At 53.4% G+C, this 23,358-nt stretch overlaps 2 protein-coding genes and 1 long non-coding RNA gene across 3 annotated transcripts; 1 reads left to right on the top strand and 2 right to left on the bottom strand.

The window, feature by feature from the left end:
* The first annotated feature begins 295 nt into the window (after positions 1 to 295).
* On the top strand, positions 296 to 7,733 carry LOC145517953 (uncharacterized). The gene is made up of 2 exons (XR_014062439.1): positions 296 to 518; positions 4,707 to 7,733. It is a non-coding gene; the product is annotated as an uncharacterized LOC145517953 (long non-coding RNA).
* On the bottom strand, positions 2,557 to 4,341 carry LOC145517931 (uncharacterized). The gene is made up of 3 exons (XM_081521269.1): positions 4,172 to 4,341; positions 3,460 to 3,772; positions 2,557 to 3,209 (listed from the first exon to the last, which is right to left on the bottom strand). The coding sequence occupies exons 1-3, from the start codon at positions 4,304 to 4,306 to the stop codon at positions 2,581 to 2,583; spliced, it is 1,077 nt and encodes a 358-aa protein (XP_081377395.1). The 5' UTR covers positions 4,307 to 4,341; the 3' UTR covers positions 2,557 to 2,580.
* Positions 7,734 to 10,191: 2,458 nt separating the features above from the next.
* On the bottom strand, positions 10,192 to 15,358 carry LOC145517887 (uncharacterized). Its single transcript, XM_081521214.1, has 3 exons — positions 11,807 to 15,358; positions 11,095 to 11,407; positions 10,192 to 10,844 (listed from the first exon to the last, which is right to left on the bottom strand). Exons 1-3 carry the CDS (start codon positions 12,041 to 12,043, stop codon positions 10,216 to 10,218), a joined length of 1,179 nt encoding a protein of 392 aa, XP_081377340.1. The 5' UTR covers positions 12,044 to 15,358; the 3' UTR covers positions 10,192 to 10,215.
* Positions 15,359 to 23,358: the final 8,000 nt, after the last annotated feature.

Genomic DNA, 23,358 nt, shown 5'->3' with positions numbered 1-23,358 from the left:
TGAAAGTTTATTTAGTAGCTTCCTTGAGCAGTTCATTGTGAAGCTTTTTTTTTTTTTTCTGTCACTTTGGCCTCATTAAAAAGTACGGTTTGCCTTTACTGGATAATTTCGTTCATTGGTTTGTTAGGGAATCTTGGTAATATTTGAGTTTCCTGGGGAGCATGGTCACATGACCTGGCCCTGGCCAATCGGTGCGTTCCACCTCCCTGGCCACTGTGATTGGCTCCGGACTGGGGCAGTGCCCAATCGGGGCCCAGGGTCGGGCCTCACGTTGGAAGCCAGGGGAAGACGAGCTCTCGTCCTGCTGGGGTAGGGGAAGGGGTGGGGCCGGGGGAGGTCAGGCTCCAGCAGTGGGAGGGGCTTGAGGTCCGCCTGCGGCAGTTGGTGACCTTCCTGCTCCCCTCAGGGCAGAGCCGCCGGCCTGAGAATGAGGGCACTGCTGAGCCCAGGGGCTGGGATGGCCCGTTGCTGCTGTGGTCCCAGAGCTCCACCCGAGACCTGAGGGAGGCCGTCTGCCCGTGAGTCCTCTCCCGCTTGTCTGTCAGCTTGTTTGAATCATGCTGGGTTTTCTGCCCAGCTGCCTAAGGGGAGTCCCTGGAAATGCAAGGGTGTGGGTTTTGGCAGACTTCAGGGAAGACATGCCAGATGAGCCTGGGAGACTCCCGCTTAATCTGGATTCAGGAGATATCTCTTCGGGCCAGCTAGTAATTGTAGGATAAGCCTAATGAGTCTTCACAGGATGAAGAGAGTAACGTGCCAAGGTAGCAATCGATGTCCTCATTCGAGAGGATGAAGCTGGTGCTCAGAGAAGGGGGGAACTTGGCCACAGCAAGGAGGTGTGCACCCAGACAGAACCCCCAGATCCGGCCATTTGAGCTCAGGGAGGCCACTGGTGTGGCTTGTCCCTGTGGCAGGGGCCGAGGCACGCAGCCCACCCTGATTCCTGCGGGGGCCTGACTTGGGAAGTGCCATCTGGTAGCTTTGAGACTCACCAAACCAAATTGCACTGGAGAGAGGAAGGACACCTTCCTTCATCCACCCCCCACCCCCGCCGGATTCCCACATACCCTGACCCCTTTCTCTGGATTTCGGAGCCATTTCCCGAGTCCCGCTCATATGACCTCATTCGAAGTGCACTGTGGACGAGCTGCCATCTGCAGCTGCTACCACAGCAGCCAAGGGCTTTAGCTCCCGAGTACCTCCCTTCCTTTGGAACTTGGGGGCCCTCTACTCCCCACTTGCACGCCACAGACCTTTGCTGAGGGTTGTGGGGACCCTCACTCAGTTTGCAGCACGTTGTAGCCATCCCTGTCCTCCCAATTCCTCCCTTGCAACTCAGCTTGTGAGCTCCTTTGGAGCAGCGTGGCCCACCTGGCTGCAACGGAAGAGACACAGCTGACAGTGAAACAACAGCTTAGATCTGACAGCCGGAAAGCTCTGTCAAAAGGGACCTCCCTCTTCACACCGTAGAGGCTGTAGGAGCCGCCAGGGTTTGGGAACCAGTGCTGGGGCCAAAATGACTCCACAGCTGTTTTCCTTCCTGGGGAGGGTTCTGGCTCGAGTGGGAATGGCTCAAGTCTCCTAAGGTTCTGAAAGCCCACTGTGTGCAGATTCACGGTACACAGAGAGGAGAAGGTGGAGTCCTGCCCTGGAGGTGGGCACAGCTCACGGATGAGCCAGGCAGGCAGGCAGGCAGGCAGGGCATGAGAACACCTGAGCTGCCTTCATGAGTGAATGGTGTGGGGGCAGAGGAAGAGAAGCCGGTCTGCTCCCTCATGTGGTGCCCAGGGCAGGTTGTCCCCAGAGGAAACCCTTACGACGGTGAGGACTATCACTGCTGTTTCCCAAGGGGTTCCGTCGGTGCGTGTCTTCCCCGGAGCGGTCAGGCCGTCTCTAAAGTACACTGGCCGTGGGCATTGCCTCTCCTTGGAACTTCCCATGTGTTTCTCGTTTTTATGGAACAGTGATTTTTCTAGAGGGGTTCTGGGCCACAAGGTTGTTGGGTCATTTTCTAGCCTTCTGTCGTGAAGAACGCTTTCCTGGGCGTTGGGGTGGTTTGTTGTTCCAGCTCCCTTTCTTGGCTTCTTTTGGGAGCTGGTGCAACAAGAGGAGCTCAGCCTCTGCCTTCTGGCTGAGATGTCACCCTTCAAACAGCAATGCCTGCCTGGAGATAATGATGGCATTTGCCAAAAGGGCTTCGTTTGGCACATGATATCTTGAAAGGACGTACACCGTCCTTTCAGCTATCAAAGGCTACTTCAAAGGACATAAAAATGAGAACTCTCCAATGGAGTCTTACAGTAGGTGGAGAGTCCGAAAAAAACTCCTTCAGTCATTTCACTGAGAGGCATTGATTGGGGACACCAAGAATATAGGAAGGAATGCCGAAAGAAAAGATGAAATTGTGTTCAGGATCGGGGGGAGGGATGAACAGGGCGTGCTTGCCTTGAATCCAGGCTTTGTTTGCGGGTGGGGCATAAAGATGGAAGGGGTCTGCAACTACAAAGTGGTGATGGTAACACAGTATCACCAGAGTTACACAACAGTGTTCCCAAATTGCAACAATGATGAAAAAGTTTACTAATCCCAACTTAACCAACAGAAATACACGAAACCATACAAACAATAAAACATCACCAGAAAGGTGGAAACAAACCAAATGCAAAGCAGTTCAGGGGAAAGGAACTCCATGTCCCCTGGGGGCAGAACGAGTTGCCGGCGTCCACGGTGAGCAGACAGGGATGGAGGCTGCAGAGCCGACCGCTGCCCTGGACGTGGTGTTTCCGGCAAGGGCTCTGGGTCTCTGTCCAGAGCGGGGGCTCGTTCTTCCTGCAGGGGCGGGTGAGTCATCGTCGGCGTCTGGGTGTTGCGCGGGAGCCAGGGCAGGCTCTCCCTGCCGAGGCGGTGACTCCTCCTCTGCCTCGGGTTCTCCTGCCAAAGCCCGAGCAGGTACAGGTGCACGTGGAGGTGGAGGTTCTCGCTGAGGGGGTGGGACATCAGTGCCTGGAGCTGGGGGTCCTGCAGGCACGGAGATCCGATCTGCCTGGTGTGCTGGCCAGTACCCAGCTGGCCTGGTGTCTCTGCGAGGGCAAGTCTCGGTTCTCCATCTGCCCTCGGTGGATTCCTGGGTCCTGCACCTGGAGCCACCACCTCTGTAGGGACAGGTCTGGGAAGTGGAGCCTGGTTCCAGTTGGAGGCCAGTGCTAGAGCTGGGGGAGAAGCAAAGTTTACCCACAGGCCAGCCTTGGCATGTCCGTATCCCGGGACAGAAAGCTTCCAAGAGATTCCCAAAGAATACCCAGCGTCGGATGTCTTTTGGGACTGAAGTGTGCAAGATGGGGGTGGGGGTGTGAGGCCAGCGCTTGCTGCAGGCCCAGCAGCATCTTTCGGGGACTCGTCCCTGTGTAGCTCAGCACCCCCTCCCCACACACTCCCGTGCACCAGCCCCAGCGTCCTCACCTCTGTGCTCTGGCGTGCTGGGCTCCAGGTCCTCCTGCTGCCTCAGAGGCCGGGGTTCTCGGGACTCTGGGTCGGAGCCGGGTGTGCTGAGCTCCGTGGCAGCCTCAGACTGGGCCGCCGGGTGTATCCTGGGCGGTGTCTCGGCAGCAGGCCTTCCCCGCCTCCGCTTCGCCCCCGGTGGGGCTGATGCCTCCGTGGGCACGCTCACCTGGAGCCTGCACTGGGCCTCACGGGCGGGGGGGTGGTGCTCCGACCCCTCCCTCCAGGAGGTGGACGGGGTGTCCCCGTCCTCGGCCTCATCACGTGGGAAGCTCTGCAACGACAGTGACCGTCAGCCAGCCGTGCTGGGAGTTTTCCGAGCTGGGCCCGGCCAGTGGAGCCGCTGCTTCTGCCTGCTCGAACTTCTCTTCCCAGAAGGGTCAGAGACGTGTGTCTGCTCACATCCCCACCCGGGAGGAAAGAGACCCACCTGAGGGTGTGAGGTCAGCCTGGGCGGCCGGCGCTGCCCGCACTCTCCCCATCCCACCCAGCCTGCTCTCCCCTGGGGTGTGGACACAACTTGTCCGCAGGCTTCTGACCCCACATCCGCCTGGGCTTCCTTGAGGGAGACACACCCCGAGAAACCCGCATCCACACACACAGGCAAAGGACCCGGTGTTTCCGGGTGGCATGGGAGAGGTGGCCTGGCCCGGCCTGGGGCTCCCCGTGTTACCTTTCTGTTTCTCCGGGCAAAGGGCCAGAGGCCTCTCGGGGGTGCCCTGAGCCAACGTCGACAGGGTGCCCACGCACACTGCCTGTGAGCTCTCCTGCGGCCCCGGGCTCTGGGCAGGGGCAAACAGCAGAACATCCTGGCAGCAAGTGATCTGGCTGGGGGCTCCTCTCCGCTCTGGAGGCCTGGATACCCGGGTTGCGGGTTCTGTTGGGTTCTGTTGCCGGCAGGTGACATCATTTCCTGGGGTTCGTGCTGAGGTCCCTTCCCCAAAACTTCCCAAGGGAATCTCTGGGTTTCTGACTGCTCGACCACCCCCCTTAGGCCATGTGCAGGCACAGTGACAGCCACACAGCCCAGCCCACAGCCCTGGGGAGGCCTGGGTGCAGCCAGGGCCTGAGCTCCGAGGACCCCGCTGCTCTCAGACCAGGCTCCTTCTTCTCATAAGTGGTGTGGCCCTGGACAAGCATATGCCCCTCAGGGTTTCCCCAGTCTCTCCATCTGCAGAGAGGGGGTCATTCTCCCATCTGTTTCCTAGGTCTGGCGGCCTACGAGCAGCTCCATGCCTTTCCACCTGGGGCCGATATCACGTGGAGCTTGTGCGCTGAGACTTCAGAAAGAAAGACTCCATCCAGGGCTGACACAGCACAGAATGGGGCAGAACGAGGCCTGGATGCGCCGTGGAACCCAGGAAAAGGCACTCCCCCTCCTGACTGTTTTGAGACCCCGCATCCAAGTTGGAGCACCGAAAGGAAGACTCGAAGGTCTCCCTCTCTTATAGAAAAGAGTAGCCAAGTTTCTGGTCCTCTGTTTCCATTGAGATTCTGTTCAAGTGTCCCAGCTCGGCTTCTGCGGGTGGCTGAGCTTCTAATGGATCCCTGGGTTCTTGTCTTTTCCTCTCCAAACCTTCCGTCCTTTTCCCCCTTCTGGGGTGGATGGGCGCTGTCATTGCTTCTACCTTCGAGACAGAGTGATGAAAAGTCTGGGCCATCGACTCCTTTCCTCTCTTTGGTTCCGTGTCTCTCTCTGGCTGTGTCCCTCTCTTTTCCTTTCTCGATTCAGTCTGTGTCTTCCTCTTTCTCTCTCGTGTGTGGATGGATGGATGCTAGGAATGCACATGTATATGATTAGATGAGGGTTATGTTTTAGGGATAGGTTAGAGGGAGAGAAAGGCTTTAGGTCGGAGTTGGTCATGGGGGAAGGGTCAAGGGTGGTGGTGGTGTTTCTTGGAATCTGAGTGCTGTGCATTCTTCGTCTCTTTCCATATGAACCCCTTCTCAGATACACCACTTGCAAGGAGTCTCTCATGTTCCGTTTCCTATCTTTTGCATTTGTGAATGCTTAGCTTCTCTGTTGTGAAGAGGTTCCATTGGATGGAAACCCATTGGTGTACTTCGTTTCCCTCTTTCCCTTACTTGAAGAGACCCATTTCTACCTCCGCCCAGCAAATGGCAAGGAGACTCTGATGTTAAGGAGCCTTTGACCTACGCTTCTTTCTAGCTATCTCATGACATCAGCCTTTAGGGTGAGGGTTTTCCCCGATATTGAGGTGGTGTGAGATCAAAACCAATAGCGTTCTTCAGATGTAGCTGTCTGGTTTTCCCATGGACATTGATTGAAGAGGCTTTCTTGTTCCCATTTGGATATTCTCCCCTTCTGTGTCAGAGACGAGTTGACCATGGATGCCGGGGTTTGTTTCTGGACCCTCAACTTGATTCCATCGATCTGGATCTGTGTGTGTTGTTGTATTCCCAATAGCATACTGTCCTGCTGCTGCCGCTGCGGCTAAGTCACTTCAGTCGTGTCTGACTCTGCGCGACCCCATGGCCTGCAGCCTACCAGGCTCCTCTGTCCAGGGCACTTTCCAGGCAAGAGTACTGGAGTGGGTCGCCATCGCCTTCTCCGATACTCTCCTGAGGATCCTAGTTTGCTCGTCTAATTTCCTTTCACACAACCTTGGATGTCCGTATCGGGGCTTTTTCGTCGGATTGTATTGACAATTTAGGCTCTTTTCTGTTTCCGAAACCCCTGTTGCAATTCTTTGTTCGGTGCCAAAATGCATTGGCATTTTGGGAGGAATAGCATCGAAGCTGTGGATTGCCTTGTGGGGCTGTGACATCATTTTCCCAATAGGAATTCTTTCAAGCCCTGAGCACAGCTTCTCTTTGCAGCGATTGGTGTGGGCTTGATCTTCCTTCTTCCATCTCTCGCCGTTTTGTGAGAACAGGTCCTTCCTTCCCTTCTGGGTTAGATGGACTCGTGGGTATCACTTCAGTGAATGGCATTGTCAGTGGGGGTGATAATTCCCTTCTCATTGGAAGACTTTGCTGTGAGTATTAGAAATGCAAGTGATTTCTCTTCCCCTTCCTCCCTGTCCATCTCTCAGAGCCACCGGGAAACAGAGGCCTCATCCAGGGTCACACAGGCCCGAGGGAGTGCAACTAGACTGTTGTTTCTTCAGGCCCTCTGTGCTGGACATCATCCGGGATACTCTGTGTGTGTCTTCCTCAGTCTGGTGTCCCTTCAGACCTTTCCCTAGTTTTCACAGGCTTGTTGTGTTGGTGTTCTTTGTCTGTTTGGAGACACATCCTTGAGAAGCTTTGTGTTTCCACTCATTCATCTCGCGATGTATGACCTGTCTTTTGCTTTTGTCATGAGGTCTTTCCCACAGTAGATATCTTTGATTTTGCAAAGTCCACTGTATTCTCTGGGTTGTTTTGTGGACTGCCTTTTAGTTTTGTGTGTGAAGACTCAAAGCACGTGTCCGGTTTCTGCTCATTGTTCTTCTAGATTTGTGACAAGTTTTCATGGAAACTTTGTCTAGGGATAACTGGAAGTGAACTCGATGTAAGGTGTCAAGTCTCCATCTGCATTCATGTCATGCCCTGCAGTTTCCAATTCCCTCTTCCTGAGTGGTTTTGGAGACCTTGTGGGAAGTCTGGTTGCATCGGAGTTTGCGTTTCCACCTTGAGTAGATTCACACTGTTCTGCCCTCAGGGACACTGTCAAGGGGGAGTGAGGAGCAGCCTGCACTTCCAGCAGTGACCACACGGTGGGGCGAGTGCTGCTCTCCCCTCTGGGAGCCCTAGGCCGCAGGCATCCCAGTGAGGAGCCAGCTTTGTGCTCAGCTGAAAGCAGTTAGTCTCTCAGGAGCCTCTGAGCCCTTGCCTTTGGATCACCCAGGGTGGGAATTTACTGTGACAGAAAAAAATTGCCCTGAATTCCATGGACGGAAGAGCCTGGCTGTGTAGAGTTCGTGAGTTGCCGTGAATCAGACACAACTGAGGACACAAAAATTCAATAGACTAAAACACTTTCTGGGGTGGGGGGAGTGAAAGGAGGTGATGTGGGTTTTTTTGTCTTATATAATAGCCAAGGGAAATCTAGTTTAAACCTAAATTCACATAGATGGGAAAGGTATAGCTCTCCGTCACCCTATTAAAAAAAAAAAAAAAACTACTTAACTTTTCTGAAAGTTCATTTAGTAGCTTCCTTGAGCAGTTGATTGTGAAGCTTTTTTTTTTTCTGTGACATTGGCCTCATTAAAAAGTACGGTTTGCCTTTACTGGATAATTTCGTTCATTGATTTGTTAGGGAAGCTTGGTAATATTTGAGTTTCCTGGGGAGCATGGTCACATGACCTGGCCCTGGCCAATCGGTGCGTTCCACCTCCCTGGCCACTGTGATTGGCTCCGGACTGGGGCAGTGCCCAATCGGGGCCCAGGGTCGGGCCTCACGTTGGAAGCCAGGGGAAGACGAGCTCTCGTCCTACTGGGGTAGGGGAAGGGGTGGGGCCGGGGGAGGTCAGGCTCCAGCAGTGGGAGGGGCTTGAGGTCCGCCTGCGGCAGTTGGTGACCTTCCTGCTCCCCTCAGGGCGGAGCCTCCGGCCTGAGAATGAGGGCACTGCTGAGCCCAGGGGCTGGGATGGCCCGTTGCTGCTGTGGTCCCAGAGCTCCACCCGAGACCTGAGGGAGGCCGTCTGCCCGTGAGTCCTCTCCCGCTTGTCTGTCAGCTTGTTTGAACCATGCTGGGTTTTCTGCCCAGCTGCCTAAGGGGAGTCCCTGGAAATGCAAGGGTGTGGGTTTTGGCAGACTTCAGGGAAGACATGCCAGATGAGCCTGGGAGACTCCCGCTTAATCTGGATTCAGGAGATATCTCTTCGGGCCAGCTAGTAATTGTAGGATAAGCCTAATGAGTCTTCACAGGATGAAGAGAGTAACGTGCCAAGGTAGCAATCGATGTCCTCATTCGAGAGGATGAAGCTGGTGCTCAGAGAAGGGGGGAACTTGGCCACAGCAAGGAGGTGTGCACCCAGACAGAACCCCCAGATCCGGCCATTTGAGCTCAGGGAGGCCACTGGTGTGGCTTGTCCCTGTGGCAGGGGCCGAGGCACGCAGCCCACCCTGATTCCTGCGGGGGCCTGACTTGGGAAGTGCCATCTGGTAGCTTTGAGACTCACCAAACCAAATTGCACTGGAGAGAGGAAGGACACCTTCCTTCATCCACCCCCCACCCCCGCCGGATTCCCACATACCCTGACCCCTTTCTCTGGATTTCGGAGCCATTTCCCGAGTCCCGCTCATATGACCTCATTCGAAGTGCACTGTGGACGAGCTGCCATCTGCAGCTGCTACCACAGCAGCCAAGGGCTTTAGCTCCCGAGTACCTCCCTTCCTTTGGAACTTGGGGGCCCTCTACTCCCCACTTGCACGCCACAGACCTTTGCTGAGGGTTGTGGGGACCCTCACTCAGTTTGCAGCACGTTGTAGCCATCCCTGTCCTCCCAATTCCTCCCTTGCAACTCAGCTTGTGAGCTCCTTTGGAGCAGCGTGGCCCACCTGGCTGCAACGGAAGAGACACAGCTGACAGTGAAACAACAGCTTAGATCTGACAGCCGGAAAGCTCTGTCAAAAGGGACCTCCCTCTTCACACCGTAGAGGCTGTAGGAGCCGCCAGGGTTTGGGAACCAGTGCTGGGGCCAAAATGACTCCACAGCTGTTTTCCTTCCTGGGGAGGGTTCTGGCTCGAGTGGGAATGGCTCAAGTCTCCTAAGGTTCTGAAAGCCCACTGTGTGCAGATTCACGGTACACAGAGAGGAGAAGGTGGAGTCCTGCCCTGGAGGTGGGCACAGCTCACGGATGAGCCAGGCAGGCAGGCAGGCAGGCAGGGCATGAGAACACCTGAGCTGCCTTCATGAGTGAATGGTGTGGGGGCAGAGGAAGAGAAGCCGGTCTGCTCCCTCATGTGGTGCCCAGGGCAGGTTGTCCCCAGAGGAAACCCTTACGACGGTGAGGACTATCACTGCTGTTTCCCAAGGGGTTCCGTCGGTGCGTGTCTTCCCCGGAGCGGTCAGGCCGTCTCTAAAGTACACTGGCCGTGGGCATTGCCTCTCCTTGGAACTTCCCATGTGTTTCTCGTTTTTATGGAACAGTGATTTTTCTAGAGGGGTTCTGGGCCACAAGGTTGTTGGGTCATTTTCTAGCCTTCTGTCGTGAAGAACGCTTTCCTGGGCGTTGGGGTGGTTTGTTGTTCCAGCTCCCTTTCTTGGCTTCTTTTGGGAGCTGGTGCAACAAGAGGAGCTCAGCCTCTGCCTTCTGGCTGAGATGTCACCCTTCAAACAGCAATGCCTGCCTGGAGATAATGATGGCATTTGCCAAAAGGGCTTCATTTGGCACATGATATCTTGAAAGGACGTACACCGTCCTTTCAGCTATCAAAGGCTACTTCAAAGGACATAAAAATGAGAACTCTCCAATGGAGTCTTACAGTAGGTGGAGAGTCCGAAAAAAACTCCTTCAGTCATTTCACTGAGAGGCATTGATTGGGGACACCAAGAATATAGGAAGGAATGCCGAAAGAAAAGATGAAATTGTGTTCAGGATCGGGGGGAGGGATGAACAGGGCGTGCTTGCCTTGAATCCAGGCTTTGTTTGCGGGTGGGGCATAAAGATGGAAGGGGTCTGCAACTACAAAGTGGTGATGGTAACACAGTATCACCAGAGTTACACAACAGTGTTCCCAAATTGCAACAATGATGAAAAAGTTTACTAATCCCAACTTAACCAACAGAAATACACGAAACCATACAAACAATAAAACATCACCAGAAAGGTGGAAACAAACCAAATGCAAAGCAGTTCAGGGGAAAGGAACTCCATGTCCCCTGGGGGCACAACGAGTTGCCGGCGTCCACGGTGAGCAGACAGGGATGGAGGCTGCAGAGCCGACCGCTGCCCTGGACGTGGTGTTTCCGGCAAGGGCTCTGGGTCTCTGTCCAGAGCGGGGGCTCGTTCTTCCTGCAGGGGCGGGTGAGTCATCGTCGGCGTCTGGGTGTTGCGCGGGAGCCAGGGCAGGCTCTCCCTGCCGAGGCGGTGACTCCTCCTCTGCCTCGGGTTCTCCTGCCAAAGCCCGAGCAGGTACAGGTGCACGTGGAGGTGGAGGTTCTCGCTGAGGGGGTGGGACATCAGTGCCTGGAGCTGGGGGTCCTGCAGGCACGGAGATCCGATCTGCCCGGTGTGCTGGCCAGTACCCAGCTGGCCTGGTGTCTCTGCGAGGGCAAGTCTCGGTTCTCCATCTGCCCTCGGTGGATTCCTGGGTCCTGCACCTGGAGCCACCACCTCTGTAGGGACAGGTCTGGGAAGTGGAGCCTGGTTCCAGTTGGAGGCCAGTGCTAGAGCTGGGGGAGAAGCAAAGTTTACCCACAGGCCAGCCTTGGCATGTGCGTATCCCGGGACAGAAAGCTTCCAAGAGATTCCCAAAGAATACCCAGCGTCGGATGTCTTTTGGGACTGAAGTGTGCAAGATGGGGGTGGGGGTGTGAGGCCAGCGCTTGCTGCAGGCCCAGCAGCATCTTTCGGGGACTCGTCCCTGTGTAGCTCAGCACCCCCTCCCCACACACTCCCGTGCACCAGCCCCAGCGTCCTCACCTCTGTGCTCTGGCGTGCTGGGCTCCAGGTCCTCCTGCTGCCTCAGAGGCCGGGGTTCTCGGGACTCTGGGTCGGAGCCGGGTGTGCTGAGCTCCGTGGCAGCCTCAGACTGGGCCGCCGGGTGTATCCTGGGCGGTGTCTCGGCAGCAGGCCTTCCCCGCCTCCGCTTCGCCCCCGGTGGGGCTGATGCCTCCGTGGGCACGCTCACCTGGAGCCTGCACTGGGCCTCACGGGCGGGGGGGTGGTGCTCCGACCCCTCCCTCCAGGAGGTGGACGGGGTGTCCCCGTCCTCGGCCTCATCACGTGGGAAGCTCTGCAACGACAGTGACCGTCAGCCAGCCGTGCTGGGAGTTTTCCGAGCTGGGCCCGGCCAGTGGAGCCGCTGCTTCTGCCTGCTCGAACTTCTCTTCCCAGAAGGGTCAGAGACGTGTGTCTGCTCACATCCCCACCCGGGAGGAAAGAGACCCACCTGAGGGTGTGAGGTCAGCCTGGGCGGCCGGCGCTGCCCGCACTCTCCCCATCCCACCCAGCCTGCTCTCCCCTGGGGTGTGGACACAACTTGTCCGCAGGCTTCTGACCCCACATCCGCCTGGGCTTCCTTGAGGGAGACACACCCCGAGAAACCCGCATCCACACACACAGGCAAAGGACCCGGTGTTTCCGGGTGGCATGGGAGAGGTGGCCTGGCCCGGCCTGGGGCTCCCCGTGTTACCTTTCTGTTTCTCCGGGCAAAGGGCCAGAGGCCTCTCGGGGGTGCCCTGAGCCAACGTCGACAGGGTGCCCACGCACACTGCCTGTGAGCTCTCCTGCGGCCCCGGGCTCTGGGCAGGGGCAAACAGCAGAACATCCTGGCAGCAAGTGATCTGGCTGGGGGCTCCTCTCCGCTCTGGAGGCCTGGATACCCGGGTTGCGGGTTCTGTTGGGTTCTGTTGCCGGCAGGTGACATCATTTCCTGGGGTTCGTGCTGAGGTCCCTTCCCCAAAACTTCCCAAGGGAATCTCTGGGTTTCTGACTGCTCGACCACCCCCCTTAGGCCATGTGCAGGCACAGTGACAGCCACACAGCCCAGCCCACAGCCCTGGGGAGGCCTGGGTGCAGCCAGGGCCTGAGCTCCGAGGACCCCGCTGCTCTCAGACCAGGCTCCTTCTTCTCATAAGTGGTGTGGCCCTGGACAAGCATATGCCCCTCAGGGTTTCCCCAGTCTCTCCATCTGCAGAGAGGGGGTCATTCTCCCATCTGTTTCCTAGGTCTGGCGGCCTACGAGCAGCTCCATGCCTTTCCACCTGGGGCCGATATCACGTGGAGCTTGTGCGCTGAGACTTCAGAAAGAAAGCCTCCATCCAGGGCTGACACAGCACAGAATGGGGCAGAACGAGGCCTGGATGCGCCGTGGAACCCAGGAAAAGGCACTCCCCCTCCTGACTGTTTTGCGACCCCGCATCCAAGTTGGAGCACCGAAAGGAAGACTCGAAGGTCTCCCTCTCTTATAGAAAAGAGTAGCCAAGTTTCTGGTCCTCTGTTTGCATTGAGATTCTGTTCAAGTGTCCCAGCTCGGCTTCTGCGGGTGGCTGAGCTTCTAATGGATCCCTGGGTTCTTGTCTTTTCCTCTCCAAACCTTCCGTCCTTTTCCCCCTTCTGGGGTGGATGGGCGCTGTCATTGCTTCTACCTTCGAGACAGAGTGATGAAAAGTCTGGGCCATCGACTCCTTTCCTCTCTTTGGTTCCGTGTCTCTCTCTGGCTGTGTCCCTCTCTTTTCCTTTCTCGATTCAGTCTGTGTCTTCCTCTTTCTCTCTCGTGTGTGGATGGATGGATGCTAGGAATGCACATGTATATGATTAGATGAGGGTTATGTTTTAGGGATAGGTTAGAGGGAGAGAAAGGCTTTAGGTCGGAGTTGGTCATGGGGGAAGGGTCAAGGGTGGTGGTGGTGTTTCTTGGAATCTGAGTGCTGTGCATTCTTCGTCTCTTTCCATATGAACCCCTTCTCAGATACACCACTTGCAAGGAGTCTCTCATGTTCCGTTTCCTATCTTTTGCATTTGTGAATGCTTAGCTTCTCTGTTGTGAAGAGGTTCCATTGGATGGAAACCCATTGGTGTACTTCGTTTCCCTCTTTCCCTTACTTGAAGAGACCCATTTCTACCTCCGCCCAGCAAATGGCAAGGAGACTCTGATGTTAAGGAGCCTTTGACCTACGCTTCTTTCTAGCTATCTCATGACATCAGCCTTTAGGGTGAGGGTTTTCCCCGATATTGAGGTGGTGTGAGATCAAAACCAATAGCGTTCTTCAGATGTAGCTGTCTGGTTTTCCCATGGACATTGATTGAAGAGGCTTTCTTGTTCCCATTTGGATATTCTCCCCTTCTGTGTCAGAGACGAGTTGACCATGGATGCCGGGGTTTGTTTCTGGACCCTCAACTTTATTCCATCGATCTGGATCTGCGTGTGTTGTTGTATTCCCAATAGCATACTGTCCTGCTGCTGCCGCTGCGGCTAAGTCACTTCAGTCGTGTCTGACTCTGCGCGACCCCATGGCCTGCAGCCTACCAGGCTCCTCTGTCCAGGGCATTTTCCAGGCAAGAGTACTGGAGTGGGTCGCCATCGCCTTCTCCGGTACTCTCCTGAGGATCCTAGTTTGCTCGTCTAATTTCCTTTCACACAACCTTGGATGTCCGTATCGGGGCTTTTTCGTCGGATTGTATTGACAATTTAGGCTCTTTTCTGTTTCCGAAACCCCTGTTGCAATTCTTTGTTCGGTGCCAAAATGCATTGGCATTTTGGGAGGAATAGCATCGAAGCTGTGGATTGCCTTGTGGGGCTGTGACATCATTTTCCCAATAGGAATTCTTTCAAGCCCTGAGCACAGCTTCTCTTTGCAGCGATTGGTGTGGGCTTGATCTTCCTTCTTCCATCTCTCGCCGTTTTGTGAGAACAGGTCCTTCCTTCCCTTCTGGGTTAGATGGACTCGTGGGTATCACTTCAGTGAATGGCATTGTCAGTGGGGGTGATAATTCCCTTCTCATTGGAAGACTTTGCTGTGAGTATTAGAAATGCAAGTGATTTCTCTTCCCCTTCCTCCCTGTCCATCTCTCAGAGCCACCGGGAAACAGAGGCTTCATCCAGGGTCACACAGGCCCGAGGGAGTGCAACTAGACTGTTGTTTCTTCAGGCCCTCTGTGCTGGACATCATCCGGGATACTCTGTGTGTGTCTTCCTCAGTCTGGTGTCCCTTCAGACCTTTCCCTAGTTTTCACAGGCTTGTTGTGTTGGTGTTCTTTGTCTGTTTGGAGACACATCCTTGAGAAGCTTTGTGTTTCCACTCATTCATCTCGCGATGTATGACCTGTCTTTTGCTTTTGTCATGAGGTCTTTCCCACAGTAGATATCTTTGATTTTGCAAAGTCCACTGTATTCTCTGGGTTGTTTTGTGGACTGCCTTTTAGTTTTGTGTGTGAAGACTCAAAGCACGTGTCCGGTTTCTGCTCATTGTTCTTCTAGATTTGTGACAAGTTTTCATGGAAACTTTGTCTAGGGATAACTGGAAGTGAACTCGGTGTAAGGTGTCAAGTCTCCATCTCCATTCATGTCATGCCCTGCAGTTTCCAATTCCCTGTTCCTGAGTGGTTTTGGAGAAGTTGTGGGAAGTCTGGTTGCATCGAGTTTGCGTTTCCACCTTGAGTAGATTCACACTGTTCTGCCCTCAGGGACACTGTCAAGGGGGAGTGAGGAGCAGCCTGCACTTCCAGCAGTGACCACACGGTGGGGCGAGTGCTGCTCTCCCCTCTGGGAGCCCCAGGCCGCAGGCATCCCAGTGAGGAGCCAGCTTTGTGCTCAGCTGAAAGCAGTTAGTCTCTCAGGAGCCTCTGAGCCCTTGCCTTTGGATCACCCAGGGTGGGAATTTACTGTGACAGAAAAAAATTGCCCTGAATTCCATGGACGGAAGAGCCTGGCTGTGTAGAGTTCGTGAGTTGCCGTGAATCAGACACAACTGAGGACACAAAAATTCAATAGACTAAAACACTTTTTGGGGGTGGGGGGAGTGAAAGGAGGTGATGTGGGTTTTTTTGTCTTATATAATAGCCAAGGGAAATCTAGTTTAAACCTAAATTCACATAGATGGGAAAGGTATAGCTCTCTGTCACCTTATTAAAAAAAAAAAAAATTACTTAACTTTTCTGAAAGTTCATTTAGTAGCTTCCTTGAGCAGTTGATTGTGAAGCTTTTTTTTTTTCTGTGACATTGGCCTCATTAAAAAGTACGGTTTGCCTTTACTGGATAATTTCGTTCATTGATTTGTTAGGGAAGCTTGGTAATATTTGAGTTTCCTGGGGAGCATGGTCACATGACCTGGCCCTGGCCAATCGGTGCGTTCCACCTCCCTGGCCACTGTGATTGGCTCCGGACTGGGGCAGTGCCCAATCGGGGCCCAGGGTCGGGCCTCACGTTGGAAGCCAGGGGAAGACGAGCTCTCGTCCTACTGGGGTAGGGGAAGGGGTGGGGCCGGGGGAGGTCAGGCTCCAGCAGTGGGAGGGGCTTGAGGTCCGCCTGCGGCAGTTGGTGACCTTCCTGCTCCCCTCAGGGCAGAGCCGCCGGCCTGAGAATGAGGGCGCCGCTGAGCCCAGGGGCTGGGATGGCCCGTTGCTGCTGTGGTCCCAGAGCTCCACCCGAGACCTGAGGGAGGTCGTCTGCCCGTGTGTCCTCTCCCGCTTGTCTGTCAGCTTGTTTGAACCATGCTGGGTTTTCTGCCCAGCTGGCTAAGGGGAGTCCCTGGAAATGCAAGGGTGTGGGTTTTGGCAGACTTCAGGGAAGACATGCCAGATGAGCCTGGGAGACTCCCGCTTAATCTGGATTCAGGAGATATCTCTTCGGGCCAGCTAGTAATTGTAGGATAAGCCTAATGAGTCTTCACAGGATGAAGAGAGTAACGTGCCAAGGAAGCAATCGATGTCCTCATTCGAGAGGATGAAGCTGGTGCTCAGAGAAGGGGTGAACTTGGCCACAGCAAGGAGGTGTGCACCCAGACAGAACCCCCCAGATCCGGCCATTTGAGCTCAGGGAGGCCACTGGTGTGGATTGTCCCTGTGGCAGGGGCCGAGGCACGCAGCCCACCCTGATTCCTGCGGGGGCCTGACTTGGGAAGTGCCATCTGGTAGCTTTGAGACTCACCAAACCAAATTGCACTGGAGAGAGGAAGGACACCTTCCTTCATCCACCCCCCACCCCCGCCGGATTCCCACACACCCTGACCCCTTTCTCTGGATTTCGGAGCCATTTCCCGAGTCCCGCTCATATGACCTCATTCGAAGTGCACTGTGGACGAGCTGCCATCTGCAGCTGCTACCACAGCAGCCAAGGGCTTTAGCTCCCGAGTACCTCCCTTCCTTTGGAACTTGGGGGCCCTCTACTCCCCACTTGCACGCCACAGACCTTTGCTGAGGATTGTGGGGACCCTCACTCAGTTTGCAGCACGTTGTAGCCATCCCTGTCCTCTCAATACCTCCCTTGCAACTCAGCTTGTGAGCTCCTTTGGAGCAGCATGGCCCACCTGGCTGCAACGGAAGAGACACAGCTGACAGTGAAACAACAGCTTAGATCTGACAGCCGGAAAGCTCTGTCAAAAGGGACCTCCCTCTTCACACCGTAGAGGCTGTAGGAGCCGCCAGGGTTTGGGAACCAGTGCTGGGGCCAAAATGACTCCACAGCTGTTTTCCTTCCTGGGGAGGGTTCTGGCTCGAGTGGGAATGGCTCAAGTCTCCTAAGGTTCTGAAAGCCCACTGTGTGCAGATTCACGGTACACAGAGAGGAGAAGGTGGAGTCCTGCCCTGGAGGTGGGCACAGCTCACGGATGAGCCAGGCAGGCAGGCAGGCAGGGCATGAGAACACCTGAGCTGCCTTCATGAGTGAATGGTGTAGGGGCAGAGGAAGAGAAGCCAGTCTGCTCCCTCATGTGGTGCCCAGGGCAGGTTGTCCCCAGAGGAAACCCTTACGACGGTGAGGACTATCACTGCTGTTTCCCAAGGGGTTCCGTCGGTGCGTGTCTTCCCCGGAGCGGTCAGGCCGTCTCTAAAGTACACTGGCCATGGGCATTGCCTCTCCTTGGAACTTCCCATGTGTCTCTCTTTTTTATGGAACAGTGATTTCCTAGAGGGGTTCTGGGTCACAAGGATGGTGGGTCATTTTCTAGCCTTCTGTCATGAAGAACGCTTTCTTGGGAGTTGGGGAGGTTTGTTGTTCCAGCTCCCTTTCTTGGCTTCTTTTGGGAGCTGGTGCAACAAGACGAGCTCAGCCTCTGCCTTCTGGCTTAGATGTCACCCTTCAAACAGCAATGCCTGCCTGGAGATAATGATGGCATTTGCCAAAAGCGCTTCGTTTGGCACATGATATCTTGAAAGGACGTACACCGTCCTTTCAGATATCAAAGGCTAGGTCAAAGGACATAAAAATGAGAACTCTCCAGTGGAGTCTTACAGTCGGTGGAGAGTCCGAAAAAAACTCCTTCAGTCATTTCACTGAGAGTCATTGATTGGGGACACCAAGAATATAGGAAGGAATGCAGAAAGAAAAGATAAAATTGTGTTCAGGATCGGGGGGAGGGATGAACAGGGCGTGCTTGCCTTGAATCCAGGCTTTCTTGGGGGGTCAGGCATAAAGATCGAACGAGTCTGAAACTACAAATTGGTGATGGTAACACAGTATCACCAGAGTTACACAACAGTGTTCCCAAATTGCAACAATGATGAAAAAGTTTACTAATCCCAACGTAACCAACATAAATACACGAAACCATACAAAAAATAAAACATCACCAGAAAGGTGGAAACAAACCAAATGCAAAGCAGTTCAGGGGAAAGGAACCCCATGTCCCCTGGGGGCAGACTGAGTTGCCGGCGTCCACGGTGAGCAGACAGGGATGGAGGCTGCAGAGCCGACCGCTGCCCTGGACGTGGTGCTTCCGGCAAGGGTTCTGGCTCTCTGTCCATTGCGGGGGCTCGTTCTCCCTGCCGGGGTGGGTGAGTCATCGTGGGCATCTGGGTGTTGCACGGGAGCCAGGGCAGGCTCTCCCTGCCGAGGCGGTGACTCCTCCTCTGCCTCGGGTTCTCCTGCCAAAGCCCGAGCAGGTACAGGTGCACGTGGAGGTGGAGTTTCTCGCTGAGGGGGTGGGACATCAGTGCCTGGGGCTGGGCGTCCGGCAGGCACGGAGATCCGATCTGCCCAGTGTGCTGGCCAGTACCCAGCTGGCCTGGTGTCTCTGCGAGGGCAAGTCTCGGTTCTCCATCTGCCCTCGGTGGATTCCTGGGTCCTGCACCTGGAGCCACCACCTCTGTAGGGATAGGTCTGGGAAGTGGAGCCTGGTTCCAGTTGGAGGCCAGTGCTAGAGCTGGGGGAGAAGCAAAGTTTGCCCACAGGCCAGCCTTGGCATGTGCGTATCCTGGGACAGAAAGCTTCCAAGAGTTTCCCAAAGAATACCCAGGGTCGGATGTCTTTTGGGACTGAAGTGTGCAAGATGGCGGTGGGGGTGTGAGGCCAGCGCTTGCTGCAGGCCCAGCAGCATCTTTCGGGGATTCGTCCCTGTGTAGCTCAGCACCCCCTCCCCACACACTCCCGTGCACCAGCCCCAGCGTCCTTACCTCTGTGCTCTGGCGTGCTGGGCTCCAGGTCCTCCTGCTGCCTCAGAGGCGGGGGTTCTTGGGACTCTGGGTCGGAGCCGGGTGTGCTGAGCTCCGTGGCAGCCTCAGACTGGGCCGCCGGGTGTATCCTGGGCGGTGTCTCGCCAGCAGGCCTTCCCCGCCTCCGCTTGCCCCCTGGTGGGGCTGATGCCTCCGTGGGCACGCTCACCTGTAGCCTGCACTGGGCTTCATGGGCGGGGGGGGTGGTGCTCCGACCCCTCCCTCCGGGAGGTGGACGGGGTGTCCCCGTCCTCGGCCTCATCACGTGGGAAGCTCTGCAACGACAGTGACTGTCAGCCAGCCGTGCTGGGAGTTTTCCGAGCTGGGCCTGGCCAGTGGAGCCGCTGCTTCTGCCTGCTCGAACTTCTCTTCCCAGAAGGGTCAGAGATGTGTGTCTGCTCACATCCCCACCCGGGAGGCTACTGGAGTGCATAGAATGGACTGCCAAGTACAACAGAATCTAAGTGTATTAGAAATGCACTGAAAAACTTCATCGTAGAGGATGGGGAAAAGTGCTGACCTAAATAAACTTTAGAAATGAACAGAATCTCTAGACTAAAGGCAAAATGGACCATACATAGGCAGTAGGCTTTGTATTGTGGAGTTGTTTCCACAGTGTGAAAGTGAAAGCCACTCAGTCCTGTCTGACTCTTTGTGACCCCATGGACTGTATAGTCCATGGAATTCTCCAGGCCAGAATACTGGAGTGGGTAGCCTTTCCCTTCTCCAGGGGGTCTTCCCAACCCAGGGATCAAACCTGGGTCTCCCACATTGCAGGTGGATTCTTTACCAGCTGAACCACAAGGGAAGTGCAGTAGCTAACAATCTGAAACCACTGTTTATGTAATCTGGAAAGGTACAATGCACAGATAAATGGCAGATGGTGGGAGCCTAGTTCCTCACTGTGGGAGTGGAAGTTATGGCTAAGCAAGGGGAGATAAGAGATATAGATAAGCCCTCCACATCCTAGATCTAGGCTTCCTTGGAGGATGGTATGGGGAGTTGACTACCTGGGAAAATGCACAGATCTTCATACCTGGAATGCCATGCAGATGTAGTACCCTCACCCACTATCATTCCACCCACATTAGCTGGAAATGAGGTAGAAGAGAGGCCCCAGACTGAGAACCTGGAGGCTCTCCTATGTGGACAGACACTACAAGATGAAGACAATAGCAGGAGGGAAAAGGAGCTGATCCCTGTTAAGATAACAGATAAAAGACCACAGAGTCCTCATTCTCAAGGTCGAGGAAACCTTTTCCACTACACATGTGAAGACAAGCTCCAAAGGGTCAAAGGGCGAGAGGGAACCACCTTAGAGTCAGTAAGTGACATCAACTAACCTTAGGCTTCCTTGCTAGAACCTGACTTGGCTAAGATATGCACACACATGGGAAGAACCCTGAGATAGACCAAATGTGGACTCAGAACCAGGCAGAGCAAGATGACTGGCCAGAAAACTTGAAAGAAACACTGCGTATAAGTGATTTAAGCAACCACAATGGTGAAACCTCTTTCTGAGTGCACCATTTTGTCTCTTCACACATAGCGTTTTTCATCCTAATAAGCACTGTACTTGTTTCAATACTGTCTGCTTCTTTGTGGAAATTCATTTCTATAAAGCCACTCAGCCAGGGCCCAGTCAATGACAACTGGTCTAGTGGTAAGGATTCAATTCTTTCACTGTCATTACATGACTGCATTCTCTGGCTCAGAACAGAAATCCTCATTCAGACAAGGCTGGCCAAGGCTTCCTAAGACCAAAAACACTCAGATTCTTTTAAGACATGCTCATGTCCCAGCAGATACAGGAGTAAGAGGGTCCTGCTACCCCAAAGCCATCCTGAAATCCAGGCCCTGAGAAGTGGAACCATGATGGCGGTGTCTGTGCCTCTGATAAGCAGGTGAAAAGGAGGAGGTCCAGTCCTGAGGGCAGAGATTGCCTTAAATATGTGAGCCATAGTGCCCTGATGGAACTTATTCCTGGGGTGGACATGGGCATAACTACCTTGTTTCTTTTTTTAATCCAAGCCCCTCTGATGAGGCTAATGAAGGGCTAGGCCCAGAAAACTGGTGATGTCACAAACTCTGACACAATAGCATTACAAGGAACAAGAGTATATGCTTCAGAACATTCTAAAATGAGGGCAAGAAGAGTGAAAATCAGAGAGGTGAACCTGACGAGCTTTTCCTACAAAGTGCACTTTTACACTCAGATTTCAGGTTTTTTTGTTTGTTTTGGGTTTGTTTTGGCCATGCTGCTTGCTGGATATCAGTTTCCCAACCAGGGATTGAACTCTGGTCACAACAGAGAAAGAGTCAAATCCTAACCATTATGCTACCAGGCAACTCTCTCATCATTGATTTTAGCTATCCCTCTGGCCACCCCCCAAAAGTGGACTTTTAGCAGCAACTAAGACACCATTTTTCAGAGTACATCATGAAAAACACTGGGCTAGATGAAGCACAAGTCAGAATCAAGATTGCCAGGAGAAGTAACAATAATATCAGATATGCAGATGACACCACCTTTATGCCAGAAAGCAAAGAACTAAAGAGTCTCTTGATGAAAGTGAAAGAGGAGAGTGAAAAAGTTGGCTTAAAACTCAACATTCAGAAGATTAAGATCATCGCATCTGGTCAGATCACTTCATGTTAAATAGATGGGGTAACAGTGGAAACCGTGACAAACTTTATTTTCTTGTGCTCCAAAATCACTGCAGATGGTGGCTGCAGCCATGAAATTAACAGACACTTGCTCCTTGGAAGAAAATTTACAACCAACCTAGACAGCATATTAAAAATCAGAGACATGATTTTGCCAACAATGGTCCGTCTAGTCAAAGCTATGGTTTTTCCATAGTCATGTATAGATATGAGAGTTGGATTATAAATAAAGGTGAGTGCCGAATAATTGATGGTTTTGAACTGTGGTGTTGAAGAAGATCCTGAGAGTCCCTTGGACTGGAAGGAGATCCAACCAGCCCATCTTAAAGGAAATCAGTAGTGCATATTCATTGGAAGGACTGATGCCAAAGCTGAAACTCCAGTACTTTGGCCACCTGATACAAAGAACTGACTCATTTGAAAAGACACTGATGTTGGGAAAGGTGGGAGGAGAAGGGGATGGCAGAAGATGAGATGGTTAGATGGCATCACTGACGTGATGAACATAAGTTTGAGTAGGCTCCAGGAATTGGTGATGGACAGGAAAGCCTGTCGTGCTGCAATCCATGGGGTCGCAAAGAGTCGGACATGACTGAGCCACTGAACTGAACTCTTTATAACAGTTTTACTTAAAATATCAAAACTTTGTGGGAAAAGAAGCAATTGTTCAACAGATGAACAGTTTATGTCTGAACAATTCAGTTCAGTTCAGTTCAGTTGCTCAGTCGTGTCCGACTCTCTGTGACCCCATGAATTGCAACACGCCAGGCCTCTCTGTCCATCAACACCTCCTGGAGTCTACCCAAGCCCATGTTCATCGAGTCGGTGATGCCATCCAACCATCTCATCCTCTGTCGTCCCCTTCTCCTCCCGCCCCCAATCCTACCCAGCATTAGGGTCTTTTCCAATGAGTCAACCCTTCGCATGAGGTGCCCAAAGTATTGGAGCTTCAGCTTCAACATCAAACCTTCCAATGAACACCCAGGATTGATCTCTTTCAGGATGGACTGGTTGGATCTCCTTGCAGTCCAAGGGACGCTCAAGAGTCTTCTCCAACACCATAGTTCAAAAGCATCAATTCTGCAGCGCTCAGCTTTCTTCACCGCCCAACTCTCACATCCATACATGACCACTGGAAAAACCATAGCCTTGACTAGACGGACTTTTGTTGGCAAAGTAATGTCTCTGCTTTTAAACATGCTATCTAGGTTGGTCATAACCTTCCTTCCAAGGAGTAAGCATCTTTTAATTTCATGGCTGCAATCACCATCAGCAGTGATTCTGGAGCCCAAAAACGTAAAGTCTGACACTGTTTCCACTGTTTCCCCATCTATTTCCCATGAAGTGATGGGACCAGATGCCATGATCTTAGTTTTCTAAATGTTGAGCTTTAAGCCAACTTTTTTACTCTCCTCCTTCACCTTCATCAAGAGGCTCTTTAGTTCTTCTTCACTTTCTGCCATAAGGGTGGTGTCATCCGCATATCTGAGGTTATTGATATTTCTCCCGGCAATCTTGATTCCAGCTTGTGTTTCTTCCAGCCCAGCGTTTCTCATGATGTACTCTGCATATAAGTTAAATAAGCAGGGTGACAATATACAGCCTTGACGTACTCCTTTTCCTATTTGGAACCACTTTGTTGTTCCATGTCCAGTTCTAACTGTTGCTTCCTGACCTCAATTCAGAAGTAGCTTAATAAATGAATGAACTGCAGATACACTTAAAATTTGTGAATATCAAAACATTATGCCTAGAGACCAAAGATGACACAAACAGATGGAGAGATACACCATGTTCTTGGATTCAACGAATCCATATTGTGAAAATGACTCTACTACCCAAAGCAATCTAGAGAGTTGTAAGGTAGCATTTAACAGAAGGCTTCCCGTATGCTGTTTTCGGTCTTGCATAAATCCTTTGTTCCTCATT

Source organism: Giraffa tippelskirchi, chromosome 8 (assembly GCF_054371585.1).
Source record: "Giraffa tippelskirchi isolate mGirTip1 chromosome 8, T2T-mGirTip1v1.2.pri, whole genome shotgun sequence".
In the NCBI taxonomy this organism is placed as follows: domain Eukaryota; kingdom Metazoa; phylum Chordata; class Mammalia; order Artiodactyla; family Giraffidae; genus Giraffa; species Giraffa tippelskirchi.
Note: the sequence above shows the minus strand (reverse complement) of the source record. Positions and strands in the feature narration are given on the sequence as shown.

Bases quoted from the DNA above. Each gene is read 5' to 3' on its own strand.
- LOC145517931 (XM_081521269.1), bottom strand. From the start codon at position 4,306: ATGTTCTGCTGTTTGCCCCTGCCCAGAGCCCGGGGCCGCAGGAGAGCT. The intron at 3,773-4,171 runs GTAACACGGGGA...CTGTCGTTGCAG, and splicing joins TTGCCCGGAGAAACAGAAAG to AGCTTCCCACGTGATGAGGC. The intron at 3,210-3,459 runs GTGAGGACGCTG...CTTCTCCCCCAG, and splicing joins CAGCACGCCAGAGCACAGAG to CTCTAGCACTGGCCTCCAAC.
- LOC145517887 (XM_081521214.1), bottom strand. From the start codon at position 12,043: ATGATGTCACCTGCCGGCAACAGAACCCAACAGAACCCGCAACCCGGG. The intron at 11,408-11,806 runs GTAACACGGGGA...CTGTCGTTGCAG, and splicing joins TTGCCCGGAGAAACAGAAAG to AGCTTCCCACGTGATGAGGC. The intron at 10,845-11,094 runs GTGAGGACGCTG...CTTCTCCCCCAG, and splicing joins CAGCACGCCAGAGCACAGAG to CTCTAGCACTGGCCTCCAAC.